Consider the following 16,563-nt stretch of genomic DNA (forward strand, 5'->3'; position numbering starts at 1 on the left):
CCCCTTTTTATGCACATACGATTTTATAGGCCTACCACTTGGTAAATAAATGACACTTACCTCTAGCCGCTCAGTGGCCTTGCGCAGCCGTTCGTAGTCAACCTGCCCGTGCACCTTGAGCAATTCCATCATAAAGTCAGTCTCCTGCACGGAATCGTGCACCAACTCCAGCTGGCGCTCATAACGCAACCAAAGCGCCAAACGATTTCTCAATATTGCCAGTATGTTCGTGCATTTGCTCTCCAAGAAGGCGTGATCGTCTTGCAGCTGCGAGATGTCACGCTCCAATTTCACAGGCGACACCGACATCTTCAAGCGCATCGGCAACGTATGCAACATTTGTCGTATACGCATGATTTCTTGCCAATTACCGATGAGATCTTCACCAACTGCTTGACAATCGATTACCGCCTTTTCAATGGCTTCGCTACTCAGTTTCTCAGCGCTTTCGCATTCGTCCAATATGACCGAGAGTTTTGTTTGATGTTTGCGCAGATTTTGTATGCCCTCTTGTATGGCGCGCAATTGTTCGCGCAACACGGAGGCGCCTTCGAGTTCTTCCGCAATTTGCGTGTTGATCTTGTGCGAGAGCGCGAAGAGTTCGCCCACCTTTTCCGGTTCGACGGATGGTTCTTGCAGACCGATGCGTCCCAATTCATTGCCAATGAAACCAACACGCGTACGTAGCACTTGTATGCGCTCAATGTAGAGACAGAGCTCTTCCTCATTCTTGATTACACCCTTAATGCTGGTCATTGTCAGATAGATTTCTTGCAACTCACGTTCGACCAATTTCAGTTTCTCTTCGGGTGGCACGTCTTGAGAGGCCAGGCTATTCACAATATTATTCTGTATACGCTCAATAGAGGCGGCTATGTTTTGGCAACGATCTTCGAGTTGTGCATGGAATTGCCGCTGTAGCATTTCGTCGGCGAGCGGTATGACTTGCAGTGCCTTTTCGAAACTATGACCCGCTAGATTACGTATGTTATTGTGCATTTCAAAGTGTGCCTTCATCTCCCAAAACTGACGCATATGTTCAATTGGCTGCTCTAGTGGATCTTCAGGTATATGTATGTTGCGCAATTCCTTCTCAGCTTCGCGTACGAAAGTCTCCATTTTATCGGTTTGATTTTCATACTGTGCCCAAATTTCTTTAAAGACGAGCAGACGATGCAGGTACAGAGAGACTTCTTCACGCAATTTCAGCAGTACAATGAGTGCTTCGTTTGTCTCTTCGACTAGATTGGGCGCCTGCACGAGATCTTGCAGTTTATTGGAAATATTTGAGAGTTGTGTCATTTTCAAGTAGTGATTCGAGATGTCGCTGCTGATGGACTGATATAGCGTAGTGTATTGGTCGTAGTCTGCAGAAGTGACAGCAGACAAATCGGGCACACGCTGCTGTGCCACATGTAACCATTGCAATTCATCCTTCATGCCCTTCTCTAATACCGTCCAGCGTGAAGCAGCTTGCACTAATTTCGATGAACGTTCCGAAGCCTTTTCCAAAAGCACGGTTGCGCGATTATAGAGTTCTTTGTGCAACTCCGCGTGCTTCTCTCTCGTCTCGGTATCGATATTCTCTTCCAGTGACTCCAACATGGCACGGCAATGGCTGAGGTTTACAAAGAATTTGCGATGTTTCTGCACTTCATTGTTGAGTTGTTCCAATGTGCTGGATATAATTGGACTTTCGACCATCTTATCGGCCAGCACAGTGATGTTGGTGAATTCCTTGAGTGTTTGCTCATACTCTTCGGCTAGTGACTGCAACTGCAGCAAGCGATCGCGTTCAGCCTGTATGTTGTTTTCAATGTTTTTACAAACTTCATAGGAATTGTAGATGTCTTGCGGCACCTTTTTGCCGGGGAAGTTACGTTGGAATGCGCGCGCACTTTGTGTGAGCTCTGCGATACTAGCTTGTACGTCTCTGTTTTGTGCCTCCAATTCATCGAGGCTGCGCAATTTTCCATTCAGTGTTATGTCTTGCGACACAATGGTGTCGTAACGTTCTTGAAGTTCTTCCAAAATGTTGGTGGTGCGATGTATCAATACGACAAAATTATTCCACTTATTCAGCTCTTTAGTATCTTGTGCCTGGTTGTCTTTGGTCACTTCTTCCACTGCATTGACATGCTCCTTTAGCGCATCAACACACTGCTGCACCTCAGGCCCAGTTAAGTGGTCAGCTTTCTCCAAGTGGTTTTCGAGTGTGCTGACATTCGACTTAATGGTGCCGAGTTCATCGTTCAACTGATTATAATCGTCCAACTTCTGCTCGGAAGGACCTTCATCAGAGTTTTGTCTGATTAAGTATACGCGATACTCAACGGTTTCGAGCCATGTTGAGACTTTTTCAATAACGGTTATGACTGTAGTTTCAATGACGGTGCGATCACCTTGCTTTACAGCTACCTCCAAATCGTGCAAGCCTTGATTGACTTCCTGCGCACGTACTTCCACAGGCATATCCGTTATCTTGTCGGATAGGGTAGCTAAATGCAATACATTGCTTAATGGTTTATGCTCAGGTGTAGACTCTTTCAATGATCTAATGCGTCCACCGATGACTTGCTTCGTTTCAGCCCAAACATCCACAGCCTTTGGTTTGACTTGTGATCCAGGATAGTGTTGTAGACTTTCAGACATAATCATTGCCTGTGAGGCATCCTTAGGTGTCTTGTCAATACCAACTGCTGTTGTTGCCGCTAACCAAATGCTTTCAGTGGCACTTTCTGGTATATCTTTATCGGGACCTGGTGTTAGTGGCACAACAATCTCTTCTGTTGGTGAGCTCACTTCCTCAATCATGACGGATGAAGTTGGTCTGGAACGTGGTTTGCTACCTTGCTGACTGGTAAGGTTCACCTTACTTTGCTCACTGACCTGTAGCGGCAAATCAGGGAATTCCTCATAAACCGTCGTTTTAGTGATTTGCAGTTGCACCAATTGTGGTTTCTTTTCCATAGTTCGTGAACCGGTATCATCTGACACTTGCTGACTAGTAGTTACAACCACACCTGCTTCAGGTACAATGTCCTTTGCTATTTCGATATTCACATTGACCTCTGGTAACTGCTCAGCAATAGACTCATCTTCGTCTGGCTTTTCTTCAGCGGTATGTTTCTTCTTTTTCTTATCCTTTTTCTTTTTATCCCGTTTGGGCAGTTCAATTGTTTGTGTATGCTCATATACAATCGGGTCAATCTCTGAGTTGTCCGTATCTGCCGGTATTGCCACTGAAGTTTGAATTTCAATATTGTACGGCTCAGATAAGGAAGTCAATGTTGATGAAATATCTTCTGTTAGTGTAACAGGTTCTAAAGAAACAGGCTGTTCTACTGGTTGAGGTTCATCACGTGGTGTAGTCTGTGATGTTGAGTCTACAAGTTGAGTCAACTCAAAGGTGGTTGTGTGCTGATCACGTTGCTCTGCAGGTGCTTTAACCACTTGTACTGGTTCTATGAATTCTTCAATTACCGGCTCAGGTGTGCTTGCAGGTTGAACATAATCCACCGGTTCCGGGGTGAGAGTTTGTACGTAAGTCTCATGAGTGACGGTGTAATCTGTGCCAATAGCTTGGTCAGATTTTTCAACCTTTTCAGTTGGTAAATCTGTAGTCAAATCTTTGACCAGCTCATGTACTAAAGGTTGAACGACATCGCTGGTACTTGCCTCAGGTGAGCGCGGTGACTCTTTAGGTGTAGTTTGTAGTTCCTTTTCAATGGTGGTAACCACAATTGTTTGGCTTGATATTTCTGTGGTTTCTGGCTTAGCGGGTACTTCTACTTGCGGCAAAGGTTCTGAATAAGGTGCCTCAGTTTGTACTTCTTCTTCCTCAGTTTGTTTTGGCTCAAGAGCTATTGGTGTAACTAGCTCCTCAGAACGTGGTGTTGTTTGCATCTCAGTATCCGTTATTTCAACTGTGATAGTCTGCGCCTCAGTCTCTTGACTTTCTGGTACAACGTCAATGCTTGTCTGCAAGGATATTTCTTCTTGTTTGGGCTTATGTTCGGGAGATGTCTGAGATGATTTGATCTCTTTGACGGGTTCTTCATAGCTCGGTGCAGACGGTTCTTCACGAGGCGTGGTTTGTTGCTGTTCATCTTCTACGTAGGAAATTTCTATTACCTCGGTAGGAATTACTAGCTCCGTAAGCGGTGCACGTGGTGAATCAGAATCTGGCGATAAAACCGCTTCCTCCACAACCTTCACTGAAGTATCTACTTCAATGCTGGTCGCTTCACTTTCTGGGCTAATCTCGGCAATCACCTCCTGCTTAACTTTACCTTCTGATTCCAAACTGGGTGTATCAATATCACGTGGTGTTGCTTCTGATGATGGCACATGAGACTCTGCATCTTCAGGTATTCTTGATCTTTGCTTCTTTCGCTTATGTCGCATCTTTCTAAAATCTTCATTCTCATAATCATAAAGAGATACGTCATCGGCTTCATAGCCAGTTTCACGAGGAGATTCAATGTCGATTTCGGACACTGAAATTCTAGACACAGGCACCTCAGATTTCTCAACCTTAGGTTCCTCTTCACTTTGCTCAAATTCAGGTTCGACATCTTCCTTTCTTTTCTTTTTCTTACGACTTCGCTTGGCATCGGCAGGTGTGAGATTCAATTCATCGCCGCGCGATGTCGTATCCTCACGCTCTGTTTCGGTCACCGTTGAGGTTTCAACAATTGTCATACTCACTTTAGGTGGCAATTGTGTAGGGTCAATATCTTCCTCAGGTGTCATAACAACTTTCAAAACACCGCTGCCGGTTTGCTCAATAGATGGCGCAGTCACTGTGAATGATTTTCGTGGAGAATCACTGTCAGTGGCCAAGACTTCACCAGAAATAAAGAGCTGTGTGGCAGCTCGTATGTCGATTTGGGACTTTTCGGCAGGTAACGGTTGCAGAAACTTGTCCTCAGATGGCGTTTTGGTAACTGTTTCGGTAGATGTTAATGAAACAAGCTCACTGGCAGGTGTTTCCACAATAATTGTTTCTGGTTCTTCTGCGGTTGTGGCAACATCAGTGACTAGCTTTTCTTCAGGTTGTGTTGGTCTCTCTTCAGGTACTTCCTTGACAATGGTGACTTGTGAGGATGGTAGTTCTGGTTCTAATACTGTTGGTTCAAAAGGTACGGGAGTAGGTTCTTGAGTTTCAATTAACGAGATTTCAGGTTCTTTAACCGATGTTAATACTTGTGGTTCAGAATCATGTGATACTGGGTCGGTAGCATCTTTTGGTAATACTGCAATACTTTCCGGCTCTTTAAATGGAGCCAATTGCGGCATAACTAATTCAGTGGCAGCGGGTGCTGATGATTCAGTGGTTTCTGGCGATAGCTGCTCAGTGGTGACTGTTGTAATAGTTGTTGTTGTCACTGTTGCCGTCTTTTGATCTGGTTCACTTTCTTTAGGCTTTCCTTTGGGTTCTACAACTTTTTCGAATTTGTATTCTTCCAGAGAAACCGGATAACCCGTATCTTCATCAATTGGCCAAACAGTATCCACTGGTTTGGACTCAGTGGTTGCTTTAACTTCATATGTCTCAACCGATGGTTTAGTTGCGTCATCGGGGTGATGAGAGAAATCGATATCAGTTGGCACCAAATGATGTTCTTTTGGCCAAATCTCATGAATATTTTCTATGAGTTTAGTTGGTTCGATGGTTTGTACGCTTGGTGAAACTTCCTCTTCAACTACTATTGTCTGTTCATAGGGTGTCGTACTTAAGTCCGCTGGAATATTAACAGGGCTAGTACTAGTAGTTTCTACGGTTTCAATTATTCTTTGTTCAACTACTTTTGGTGCGGACAAATCAACAAATTCTACTGGTGCTTGGTCTGTTGATGTTGTTGTAGTTCTTTCTGTAGTACTTGTTGTTATAATACTGGTTGTTGTTGGTTGTGTTTGTGTTGTTGTAGTAGGAATAGTAGAAGATTCAATTTCAAATACCTGTTGCGGCTGCGTCGAGTCTGTCACTAACGGCACAGCCTCGTCTACAGGTGCGCTTGTCTGTGGCAATTGCGGTTCCAACAAATCAGTCGAAACCTCTTCAATTACCACGCCTGGTTCTTTCGTCAGCCGTTCGAACTCTTCCTCGGTCACCACTTTGCCATTGACGGTGCGTATGATATTCACATTCACTTGTGGTGGCAACTCTTCTTCACTGACCTCGATTTCTTCTGGCTCTTCAACCACCTCTTCGGTGACATGTTCCACACCATCGATTACCACGATGCGCTTAATAATCTTACGTGTCTTTCGTATGATTTTGCGCGTTACTTGCTGCACAACCGCGCGTATGCTGCTTTGCGAAGTGGCCGTGGTTGTCGGACCCTCACTAACAACGGTAATCATTTCGGTTTGTTGGCCCTCAGGTGTTTGCAGTTGCTCAAAACGTTCGATTGTTGGCTCCGTCTCGAACTCCTTAACGACCACTGCATTTGGATCCGAACCGTCTACGACAGTACCGCGTGTTTGCTGCGTTATCACCGTCTGATAGCCGCGCTGATCATCACCACTGGTATCGGCAGTTTGCACATTTTCCAAATTCAATTGTCCGGTCGATTGAATTTGTATATTACCATCGGCATCCGTGACCGTGGCAATTGAACTGATTTGTTGATGCTGCACCACCTGTTGGCGTGTGCGCGTTACTTTCTTTACAATAATGTGCTTCGTACCATCTGCATCCACCACAACTTCGGTGGTAGTTTGGTCGGGTTCAACAAAGGTGGTTTCGAATGCTTGCGGTACATTTTTCAATACCAATTCGGTGGCCCGATCCACATCTCCTTGCGGTTGTTGATGATAACGCGCTTCGATTTCGACATCCTCTGGCACTTCAGGTATCTCTTTATTCGGTATAGTATCAATCTGTATAGTCTCCTGACCGGCTTGTATGGTGGAGGTGACTAAAATGTTCTCGGTAGGCTTACGCTCCTTCTGCGTCTGCATGGCAGTTTCAGTGGTTTCGACGAAAGGCGCTAATGGCACAACTGGCTCTGCGAAACTAGTTTGCGCCTCAACTGTGTATGTCTCCACAACTGGTTGAGGTTGTGGTGCGGCGAGACTCTCGGACGTTTGGGTTTCTACTGCAAGTGCTTGTATTTGCACTGGTTTAACTTCCTCCTCTGGCATCGGTGTTGAATCAATGGTGCTAGCATTTGATTCAATGGATACTGGCGCGCTGATTGGTGGCTGTATCAAAGCATCGGCTGCCACGCGCTTGCGGTGCTCTTCTTCCTGTCTAGCTTTACGGAGCTCCACAATAGTCTTCTCGATGGTATAAATGCGTGTGGTGGCGACAGTGATTTGTTCACGCAGCAGCGTGATAATAAGTGCAAGCTGATCCATCAGATCACAGGCCATTGGTGCGACGTCTTCATGTTGCTGCAGTAGACGCGTCTTCTCGACCAACTCCTCCAGCGATTGCTGTTTATCCTTGAGCGTACGTAGCAATTGCTGGCTGCGTTCGGCTTGTGATTTCAGTTGTTCCTCATCCTCGGCGACTTCGGGTGTCGGTTCGAGGTCTTTAAGTTGTTGCGATACTTCCATAATCCATTCTTGCAATGCAATCAAATGCATTTGGTATTCGTTGAGTTCCTCCTCGCGCTTCTTCTGACCGTGCATCGCGTTCTGTTTCGCGAAATTTAAAATTTTATTTGTCGTTGATATTCTATATAATAAAATAAAACAATAAATTTACCGCTATCATTGTGATCCCTTGCTGCGTGCGACGCAATAACAGATCAATACGATCTTTTATCTCGTTGAGTATGCGCTCAGTGCCGGGATCTGTTGGTAGTGTTTGTCCGATTTCTTGTAGACGTGTTGCTTCCTTTTCTTGGTATTCCAGATTTTCTTGGATTAGCTGCACAAAATAGTTATTATTATTATAGAAAAGTAGTGTATTTAGTAAAGTGTGTATATTATAATCCACCATTATATAAGTATAGACAGCTTGAAAAGTAGAATTAACATTAAAAAAGTTTAATTTTATTTATGAGACCAATTTATGTAGCAGTTTCATATATAATTAATTTTTTATTATAATTTATATAATATATGTACATATATATAATATATTTATTTGTGATTGTTTACGATTGTGTTCTCGTGTGTTGTAAGCCAACTAAGTACTTTTACTACTTCAAATGCCTACAATACCAAAAGATTTGCTACAAAGCTAAGCTCAAAAAAATTCAAACAAAAAATGTGTATGTAGAGTAGAGCGGCTCAATTATATTTCTATAAAATCGCGTATACAGGAAATGTTCTGCGGATCATTCTGAACAAATTTATCTAAGATACTATGGATTTAAAACCGGTTTCGAGCTAGTGATTATTAGAGCGAAGTTTTAAAAATGTGAATATAATCGGTTGTATAGGAGATATAAGTTATAACTGTACGATCTGACCGATAACGACAAATAGTCATTAAAATAACCGAATAAACCTACATATTAAATTTTATTCGAATATCTCAAAAACTGACGACCAAATAAGTCTAAAAATTTCTCACTAAAAAACGTGTTCTTAGACCCCTAATATCTTGGTCAAAGTTGTTTAGATTGATCCGTAAATCAACCCGCTCTTCAGATCAATGTTCAACAGATTTTTGTATTTCTATCTCGCAAGTCCCAAGATATTTGGCGTATACCTAATAGAGCAGTCTAAGATTTGTACTCATACTAAAATATTAAGAAATAATAGTAAAAGAGGAGGAATTTTGGAGCTAGTAAATTTTTATATATTTATTTAATATATTTTCTTCTCAATACTAAAGCTTCTTACTCGTTATTGGCATAAAGTTCGCATATTACTTATATACAGTGAATTACAAAATTGATCACGCATAAGTTGGATGGCCATTTTGGTTGGTGTAGACTTTCGCACGAAGAGTACGGATGTGCGTAGAAAAATTAATTTTCAAAATAAAATAATTTTTAATTTTTTGAAAAACTATGTATTTCTTGATATATGATAGATATGGGAAAAGAGGACAAGGCTATCTCCAATGGAATTAAGGACGAGATCAAAAAAATATTAATTTGTGGTGTGACTCAAGGCAAAAATTTTACGAAAACTGAAAATCTCTCTTGGCGATGTGAGTCAAATTCCAAAAACCTCCTCTCACATAGAGAAACAGGAAGTTGTGACTAATTTCGCCATAAAAATATATGTATGGAATGCAAATGATTGTGATGACGGGATAAAAATAAATCGTTTGGAATCGGATGGGTGCGGATGTATCTGAAGAAGCATCAATTACCATCAATTACACCACGTTAAGCATTCGCTAAAGTATGGAGGAAGCTATTAGATTAATTTTTAAGCCCTTTTATATTTAATCGCATAATTGATCACTATTAAGTCACAAAATATTTATTATTTAGTTTCGTTATTGTTTTGGTTTGATATTTTACCTTTGTAAGAAACTAAAAAATATCAAAACATTTACAAGTTTTGCGTTATCGATTATTATATCATATAAATATCATGATAAATTTTGTGAGTCACTGTGTGTTACTTGTGTTTCATATCATCTCTTTAAAAAAAATAAAAAAAACTTAAATAACAAAATATTTAGGAGTCTTATATCATACTGAAGTCATGACGAATTTTGTGAGTCACTGTATTTCTTGTCACTCTAACTACTTCTCTTTATAATTTTTTAGTACCACCACTTTTTAATTGTATACAAACATAATTTATAAATGCTAAACTTCAGTGTACACCGAAAAAGAATAGTTTCGACATTTTACTAAAAAAAAAATTATAATAAAAAATAATAAATAATAAAAAAATAATAAATAAAATGTGCGATATATGAATGATGCGGTTGTGTTACTAATTTTCTGCGACACACGCCAGCATTCATTTAATCGGGTTTGGTTCATTCTTAGAATGCGTAAGTATTTGTTAGCTACATAATTTGTGGTTGTAAAAATAACTGCTTTTTATAATATTTAATTAATTAAATAATTAGTATATTGCGCTAGTATATAATATATGTGTATGTTGGTGGTGGGATTTGTATACATTAAGTGTCATTTAACAAAACTTATAATTTATATATACACATACATATATAATAGCAAATGCAAAGCAATATTTTCAAAACGTTGCAGATCGTACACGGCGTATACGCAACTTTTACTTACAGTTTAATTGATACACATATTCGAGCATACACAAATGTACATATATATGTATATATTTGTTATATGTATAGACACACATATATTTACATATGTATGCACGTCACCTTTCTTTGCATTTGTTCACACACACACATACCTTCAATCCTTGCAGCATGCCATCCAAACTAGCGCTCGGCAAATTACCAATGCCATCTTCGACCGTCGATAGGGATTGCAGTAAATCTTCGATATCGTGCGTTAAGTCCTATAACATTCGTATTAATTGTGTGAGTTAAAATTATTTAAGTGAATTAATACAAATTGAGATTTAAGTTTGATTTGCAGAAACAATAAACAAAAGTAATAAAAACCAGAAATGGAAACAATGCAGTAGAGAACAAGAAAACGATAAACAGTAAAATGAGCCGAAAGGAGGTAGCTTTTAAAAGTTTTATTATTTTTGCGACTTTTTCTTATGCAGTGAACCCAAAATTGTGCGTAAAATAGTTATGAAACAGAACAAGAAACAGTTGAGAGCAGAATTTTCACAGCATATACATATATGTGAAAGGTTTTTGCTGCAATCCAAAAGTAGGCGAAAATATATGTATGTACAAGGTGTGATAGGAACAAAGACATAAAGCAGTTGGTATTTTTTTCTATTTTTTTTTTTGCCTAACATTCTGTGTTAAGTAATGCTATGAATTCAGTGGATGCAATGGCCTAAACAAATAAATAAGTTAATGGCATTACAATATATTATATAAGGGATGTAAGCTTCATGGGGAACATACATATATACACGGATGTAAATAATGAATTTTGTAAGACTTTAGAAATTTTCGATGCAGAAAAAAAGAATTTTTATTCGTCGATTTATGAGGAATTTAACATGCATGATTTACAGCCAATTTCACTACAGCAATTCAAGTGAAAAATTTTCGTGAAATTGCTGCTGAATTCGGCTGTAAGAGATGAAATGAGACATTTATATGTATTTACAGCGATGAAAGCATGCAACATCAATAGCTTAAGTATATAGATTATAGTATATATATATTTATAATTTTTATTTTTTAGCAATATATTATATTTTAATAAATAAATTGTTAGCAAGTTAAGCAGACAAACAGAAAATACAATTAAAATAAAGAAAAAAATAAATAAAAAAATTTTATAAAATAAAGATTTCAGTAAAATAAAACTATTGTTGCTTTTTAATAAAATTTTTAATATTTTTGTTTTCTTTTTTGAACTTTTTTCTTGTTCATCTTCAGATGTTGATTGACAAAGTATGAAATATATAGCATTTATTTATAAAAATATTTTCTAGTTTTAATGCTGAGCTTAGACATATTTGCAAACAATAATGTAAAAAAAATATTTGCAAAAAATATTGGAAAAACCCTAGTTTTTTTCAAAGAATTTTCTTTAAATTTATTTTGAAATTTTTTTTTTGGAAAAATTAATTAGTAAAAAAAAATACAATGGAAAAAAAAGTTTGGAAAAAGAAAATTGGAATTTGAAAGATTGGCTTATTTTCGGGAAACGATTTTGGAAATTTTGGAAAATTTATTTAAAAAAAAAGATTTTTGGTAAAACAAAATTCGAGAAAAATTGAATTAGGAAAAACAATTTGGTGTGAAAAAATTTAGGAAAATAAAATTTTTGAAAAAAGGTGTGGTTTTTGAGAAAATATACATATATGTATTTTGGAAAACCCACAACTATTACTCAAAGTTTGTATTGAGAGGATAAGATTTATTACTAAAAAATGCACTTCCAAAAAATACACCTTGCAAAAATAGTCTTTAACTACCGTAAATGCATTCTATCTAGTAAAATATTTAACTATTTTTGAAATTCGTTAAGGTTTAAGCAAGCTCAGCTTCTAAAAAAACAGCAATTGTGTAACGAAAAAGCTTTTGAAAAGGATATAAAATATTTGAGAAAAAATATTTTAGTGATATTTCACTAATTTTAGCATAAGTTATAAAAAATTTTAATTGATTTGCTTAAAAAATTGACTTTCTGTTATCATTTCGGTATAAGGAAAATAAAATATTTCAATTAATGCGCTGATTTCAAGTGGCGGAAAAAAAAGTTTGGAAAAATTAAAATTAGAAAATTATTATAAAAATAAGAAAAAAAAATTTCGAAAAAAAATTTGGAAAATAAAATTTTTAGAAAAAGAATGGAAAAAGTGTTGTTTTTTTTAAATATATACTTTTGAAGAACCTACAACTGTTGTACAACTCGAAGAAAATTTATTGACTGATTTTTAGCGCAGAAAAAAAGTTCAGAAAATGTTGAAAAATTGCCATTTTATGTAAAAACGAAATATGTTCAGAAAGGATTTGCTGTTATTATTTTGGCGTTAAATGATTTTAATTTAAGCATTTAAGCACTGATTTTAAGCGCAGTGTTTAAATACGGAATTTGCTCTGTACTTAAGCTCTTTTTTAAGAGACACGAAAAATGCTTCGAAACACGAATTTCAAAGAATAATCATTACAGTAATATTCTTCAAAGTACTTTCTGTTCGACAAACAATTAAAAATTCGAAGTGCATTTTCAGTTTCTAAAAATAACCGAATGATGGTTTCCAGAAAATAAACTTTATAAGGCAAACTGAGTAATAATCAATACAATTTGATATAATATACATATACATATATGTATGTATGTAAACATTGGAATTTTTTGAAATTTTTCAGCTCTGATATGTTGTATACAAATCCTTATATATATGTATAAGTATATAGTATTATGTACATATATACATATACATATATATATGTATATCGATTTTAAAATTGATGCTTATACATATCGAAATTGTAAATATAATTCAGAACACTATTCACTAATAAATTTCATTCCTCTATTCCAAAAAAAAATATATATATTTTCGAACAAAATGGGTTACTATATTAACGCTTCAAACACATATTTTAATTATTATTTATTTTCAATATTAAATTTTTTAAATAATTTGTTTTTTCTTTTATTTTTATTTAATTTATTTTCATTCTAATTTGTGTCCACATACACAAACACTATCTTTCATGCATTATTTACAATTTTTCTTAACAACTGCTTGCCGAAAAAACACCTTTTTCAATAGGAAAAGTCAGCTTGAAGGTCTAAAGTTCAATCCACCTCAGCAAATATCCACTATTTTAAACCGAAAAACACAAAATATGCAAACTGACAACTTGAAAATTGCAGAAAAGTTGCACAGAGTCGCACACGAAAATGAAGAGCCACAAGTATGTGCACTCAAATACTCCAGATGCTATTTCCGTAAATAATGTTTGCCTCCAAAGGCGAAAGAGCACGGTGCTTTGCTCGTTTTCACAATTGATTTTCAATTACTTCTGCTACAAATTTGCAGCAGCACGCACATTCTTCAGCTAATGCAAGTCTAAGCGCTTTTCACTATTTTCAATTTTTTTTTTGCTTTTTTCTGTAAGTTTTTCTAAATTCCTTTCCACTTCAATACACCTTTGCTGGGCACTTGAGTGCAATACGAGTCGTTTGCGTCGCGCGTTCAACGCTGACCGAGTGTTACTGCGAAACTGGCGAGCGCATTCCAAGCGCAAATCTATTTTCGATGCGCGCAATGCAAAAGCCGCTGCAATGAGCGAATTAAACGCAGCAATGCCGGCCGGCTTGGCGGCGCGTTCGGGTTACGTGCGGCAGCGGCGAAGTGCAGCTGTGTGCAAGTACAAATGCAAATTTACAAGAAATTTTGCAAAAAAAAAATAAATAAAACAAAAATAACAAGGTATCACCGTGACACATACATGTATGTATGTATGTATATGTGTGTGTGTAGTGTAGTAACTTTACACGCGCCGCATTACACTTGTAAGTAGTCCATTTTGAAGTGGAAACACACTGGCAATTCGAACTGTGACAAAGTGGCGTGCGGTTATTTCAAAACAAGTTGTTGTTGTTGTTATGAGAGGGCAGTATTTCAAGGCATGAGCTCATATGCCGACCACGCAGCAGTTGAAGTGGTTGTTTACTGGGTTATGACATTAAAGCGCACATGTACTGGTTCCCCGTTATACCGGGGATTATACGATTTACTGCCGACTTAATGCTTATAATAGACACACACACACACACGGACACACTTGCGTATCTTACGAGTGTTTAGGAAGATGTCAGCGAATTTTTCATTTATTTTTTTTGTTGTTTGATGACGCCTTCGTCTGTGGTTGTGCCTGTGTTTGTGGCATGCATTGCGCACTGCTGAGGCATTGTGCCTAATTAAGTGGATGATTTAAGTAATTTGATTTAAGTAATTTAACGGAAGTGGCGAAGAGTAAAATTGCATTTATGAGCAATAAAATATTGCATTGTTATTGCATTTGCAACGATCTTTCTTGTTTTGAGGGTCAGCCTAATTTTCGAACTGTCGTAAAACAATTAATTACTGCAATAAATTGTGGTACTATTTTCAGTTTTCTATAAACAATTTGCTGTTGTATTTTTCGTTGGCTAAATGAGCAATTATTATTCACAAATATAATTACTTTCAAATAAATATTTTAAAATTTAATATTTCAAAGTAAAAATTAAGAAAAAGTTTGAGCACAAAAAAAAATGTATATAAAAAAATTTAGTATAAAAAATTTAAGCTGTTTTGTTTTTTTTTTAATTTTATTAAATTATAGGATTCTAATTCAATTTTAATTTGATTAAATTATAGGATTCTAATTCAATTTGAATAGTAAATTAAAAAATAATAATAAAAATTAAGATTAATTAATTAAATTAAGCTGATTTTAATTCAATTTGAACAAAATTAAAAATTAATTTAAAAAAATTAAATCTTAATTTTTTTAATTTAATTCTATTTTAGTTTCAAAAGTTTTTTTCCTTTTTTTAATTTAATTAAACTATGTTGATTCTAATTCGGTTTGAAAAGAAAGTTATTTAAAACAAAATTTAATATAAAAAAAATTAGTTTTTAATTAAATTAATTTTTTTTATTTAAGAAATTTATTTACTGGAAAAAATATAAACTATTATTTTTTTAATTTAATTAAATTAAGCAGATTCTATTTGAATTTGAGTGTAAAAAAAAATTTAATGGTTTTTGGCAGCTTTTAAGTGCACAAAGGCATATAATTAAAAAAAAAGTATCAACATTTTTATTTAGAGGTTTTAATATAAATAACTGTTACCTTTTCTACTGAAATCCTAAACATAAACAATTTTATATTACAAAACTCTTTTTTACTCCATAAAATATAAAAAAAAAAACAATTAAAACATTTTAATATAATTTTTCGACTATCACACAAAAAAATTTCATACCAGAGCTGCTATTTCGAGACTTTTAACCATATTTAAGATGCCACTCAGTATAATAGAAATTTTTAAAAATTAAATTTAGAGACATTTTCAAGTGTTTTTCAGAAAAATGTTTAAAAAGGATAAATATCCACGAAAGATAATAATTTTTACTGAAAAAATAATAATTCTATAAACCTGCTAATGCAAGTGCTAAGTGCTAGTGATATGCTATGTTCAGCAGTTGAGATGAAATTTAGTACTACTACCAATTATATGGCATTAATGAATGAAATTAATAGAAATTTGATTAAAAAAATAAAAAAATTAAATTATTTATTAAACAAATTTAAACTAATTAATTAAAAATAAATTAAAAAATTATAATAAAAAAATTAAAACAACTAAAAACAAAATTAATTAATAAAAATTAAAGAAATACTTCAAAACAAAATAAAAGAAAGCATGCTGTAGATTTATGTTAGTTTTAGTTTTATTATTTCTGTTTAAATAAGTTCTAGCCATACATCAATAAGTCGCAATAAAAATTAGAAAATAATAGACTAAATACAAATACATTTCGTAAATTCTACATGAAATTGTGCTTAGTGCTACAACAACAAATACATACATACTAAGTGTTTGGCAAACTACTTAGTTAAAAAATAAAATTTATATAAAATCTAAAACTGCATTTAAAGAGGCAAGTAGTTTTAAAAATTATATAATGCGAAAACAAATTTAAAAACTTAAATGAAACAAATACGCATCAAGTTAGAAAATATTTAAAAAATACTATTAAAAAAAAATAATTAAAATTAATTATTAAAATAATTAAAATTAAAATATAAATTAATTTTTAAAATTTTATTATTATTAAAAATATTTAACTTACAAGTAGAAAACCGCCGTTTTTACTCATGGTTTGTGGTTTTATCGTACAAACCCGTTACATACTTATTCTTTAAAATATTTTCCAGCGCTATCCACGACTTTTTCTGAATTTCTCGTCAAAAACAGTTTTTGTCTTTTGACGTGGTCGATGAATTTCGATCCTATTTTTGACTTTGTCATAAGAACAAAAGTGCAGTTCGGC

The 16,563-nt window shown here is 35.5% G+C and overlaps 1 protein-coding gene across 8 annotated transcripts in view; it reads right to left on the minus strand.

Moving 5' to 3' along the window:
* The window catches only part of LOC120767370 (nesprin-1), a 200,442-nt gene that overhangs the window by 17,834 nt on the left and 166,045 nt on the right, over positions 1 to 16,563 (minus strand). For all 8 annotated transcript variants that reach the window (XM_040093348.1, XM_040093349.1, XM_040093342.1 and 5 more), the window contains 3 exons: positions 10,315 to 10,422; positions 7,721 to 7,885; positions 61 to 7,650 (listed from right to left, as the gene is read on the minus strand). In XM_040093348.1, the coding sequence (XP_039949282.1) occupies positions 61 to 7,650; positions 7,721 to 7,885; positions 10,315 to 10,422 (7,863 nt within the window). The remainder of the gene's footprint in view (positions 1 to 60; positions 7,651 to 7,720; positions 7,886 to 10,314; positions 10,423 to 16,563) is intronic.

The sequence above is a fragment of the Bactrocera tryoni genome, chromosome 2 (genome assembly GCF_016617805.1).
Source record: "Bactrocera tryoni isolate S06 chromosome 2, CSIRO_BtryS06_freeze2, whole genome shotgun sequence".
Taxonomy (NCBI): Eukaryota; Metazoa; Arthropoda; class Insecta; order Diptera; family Tephritidae; genus Bactrocera; species Bactrocera tryoni.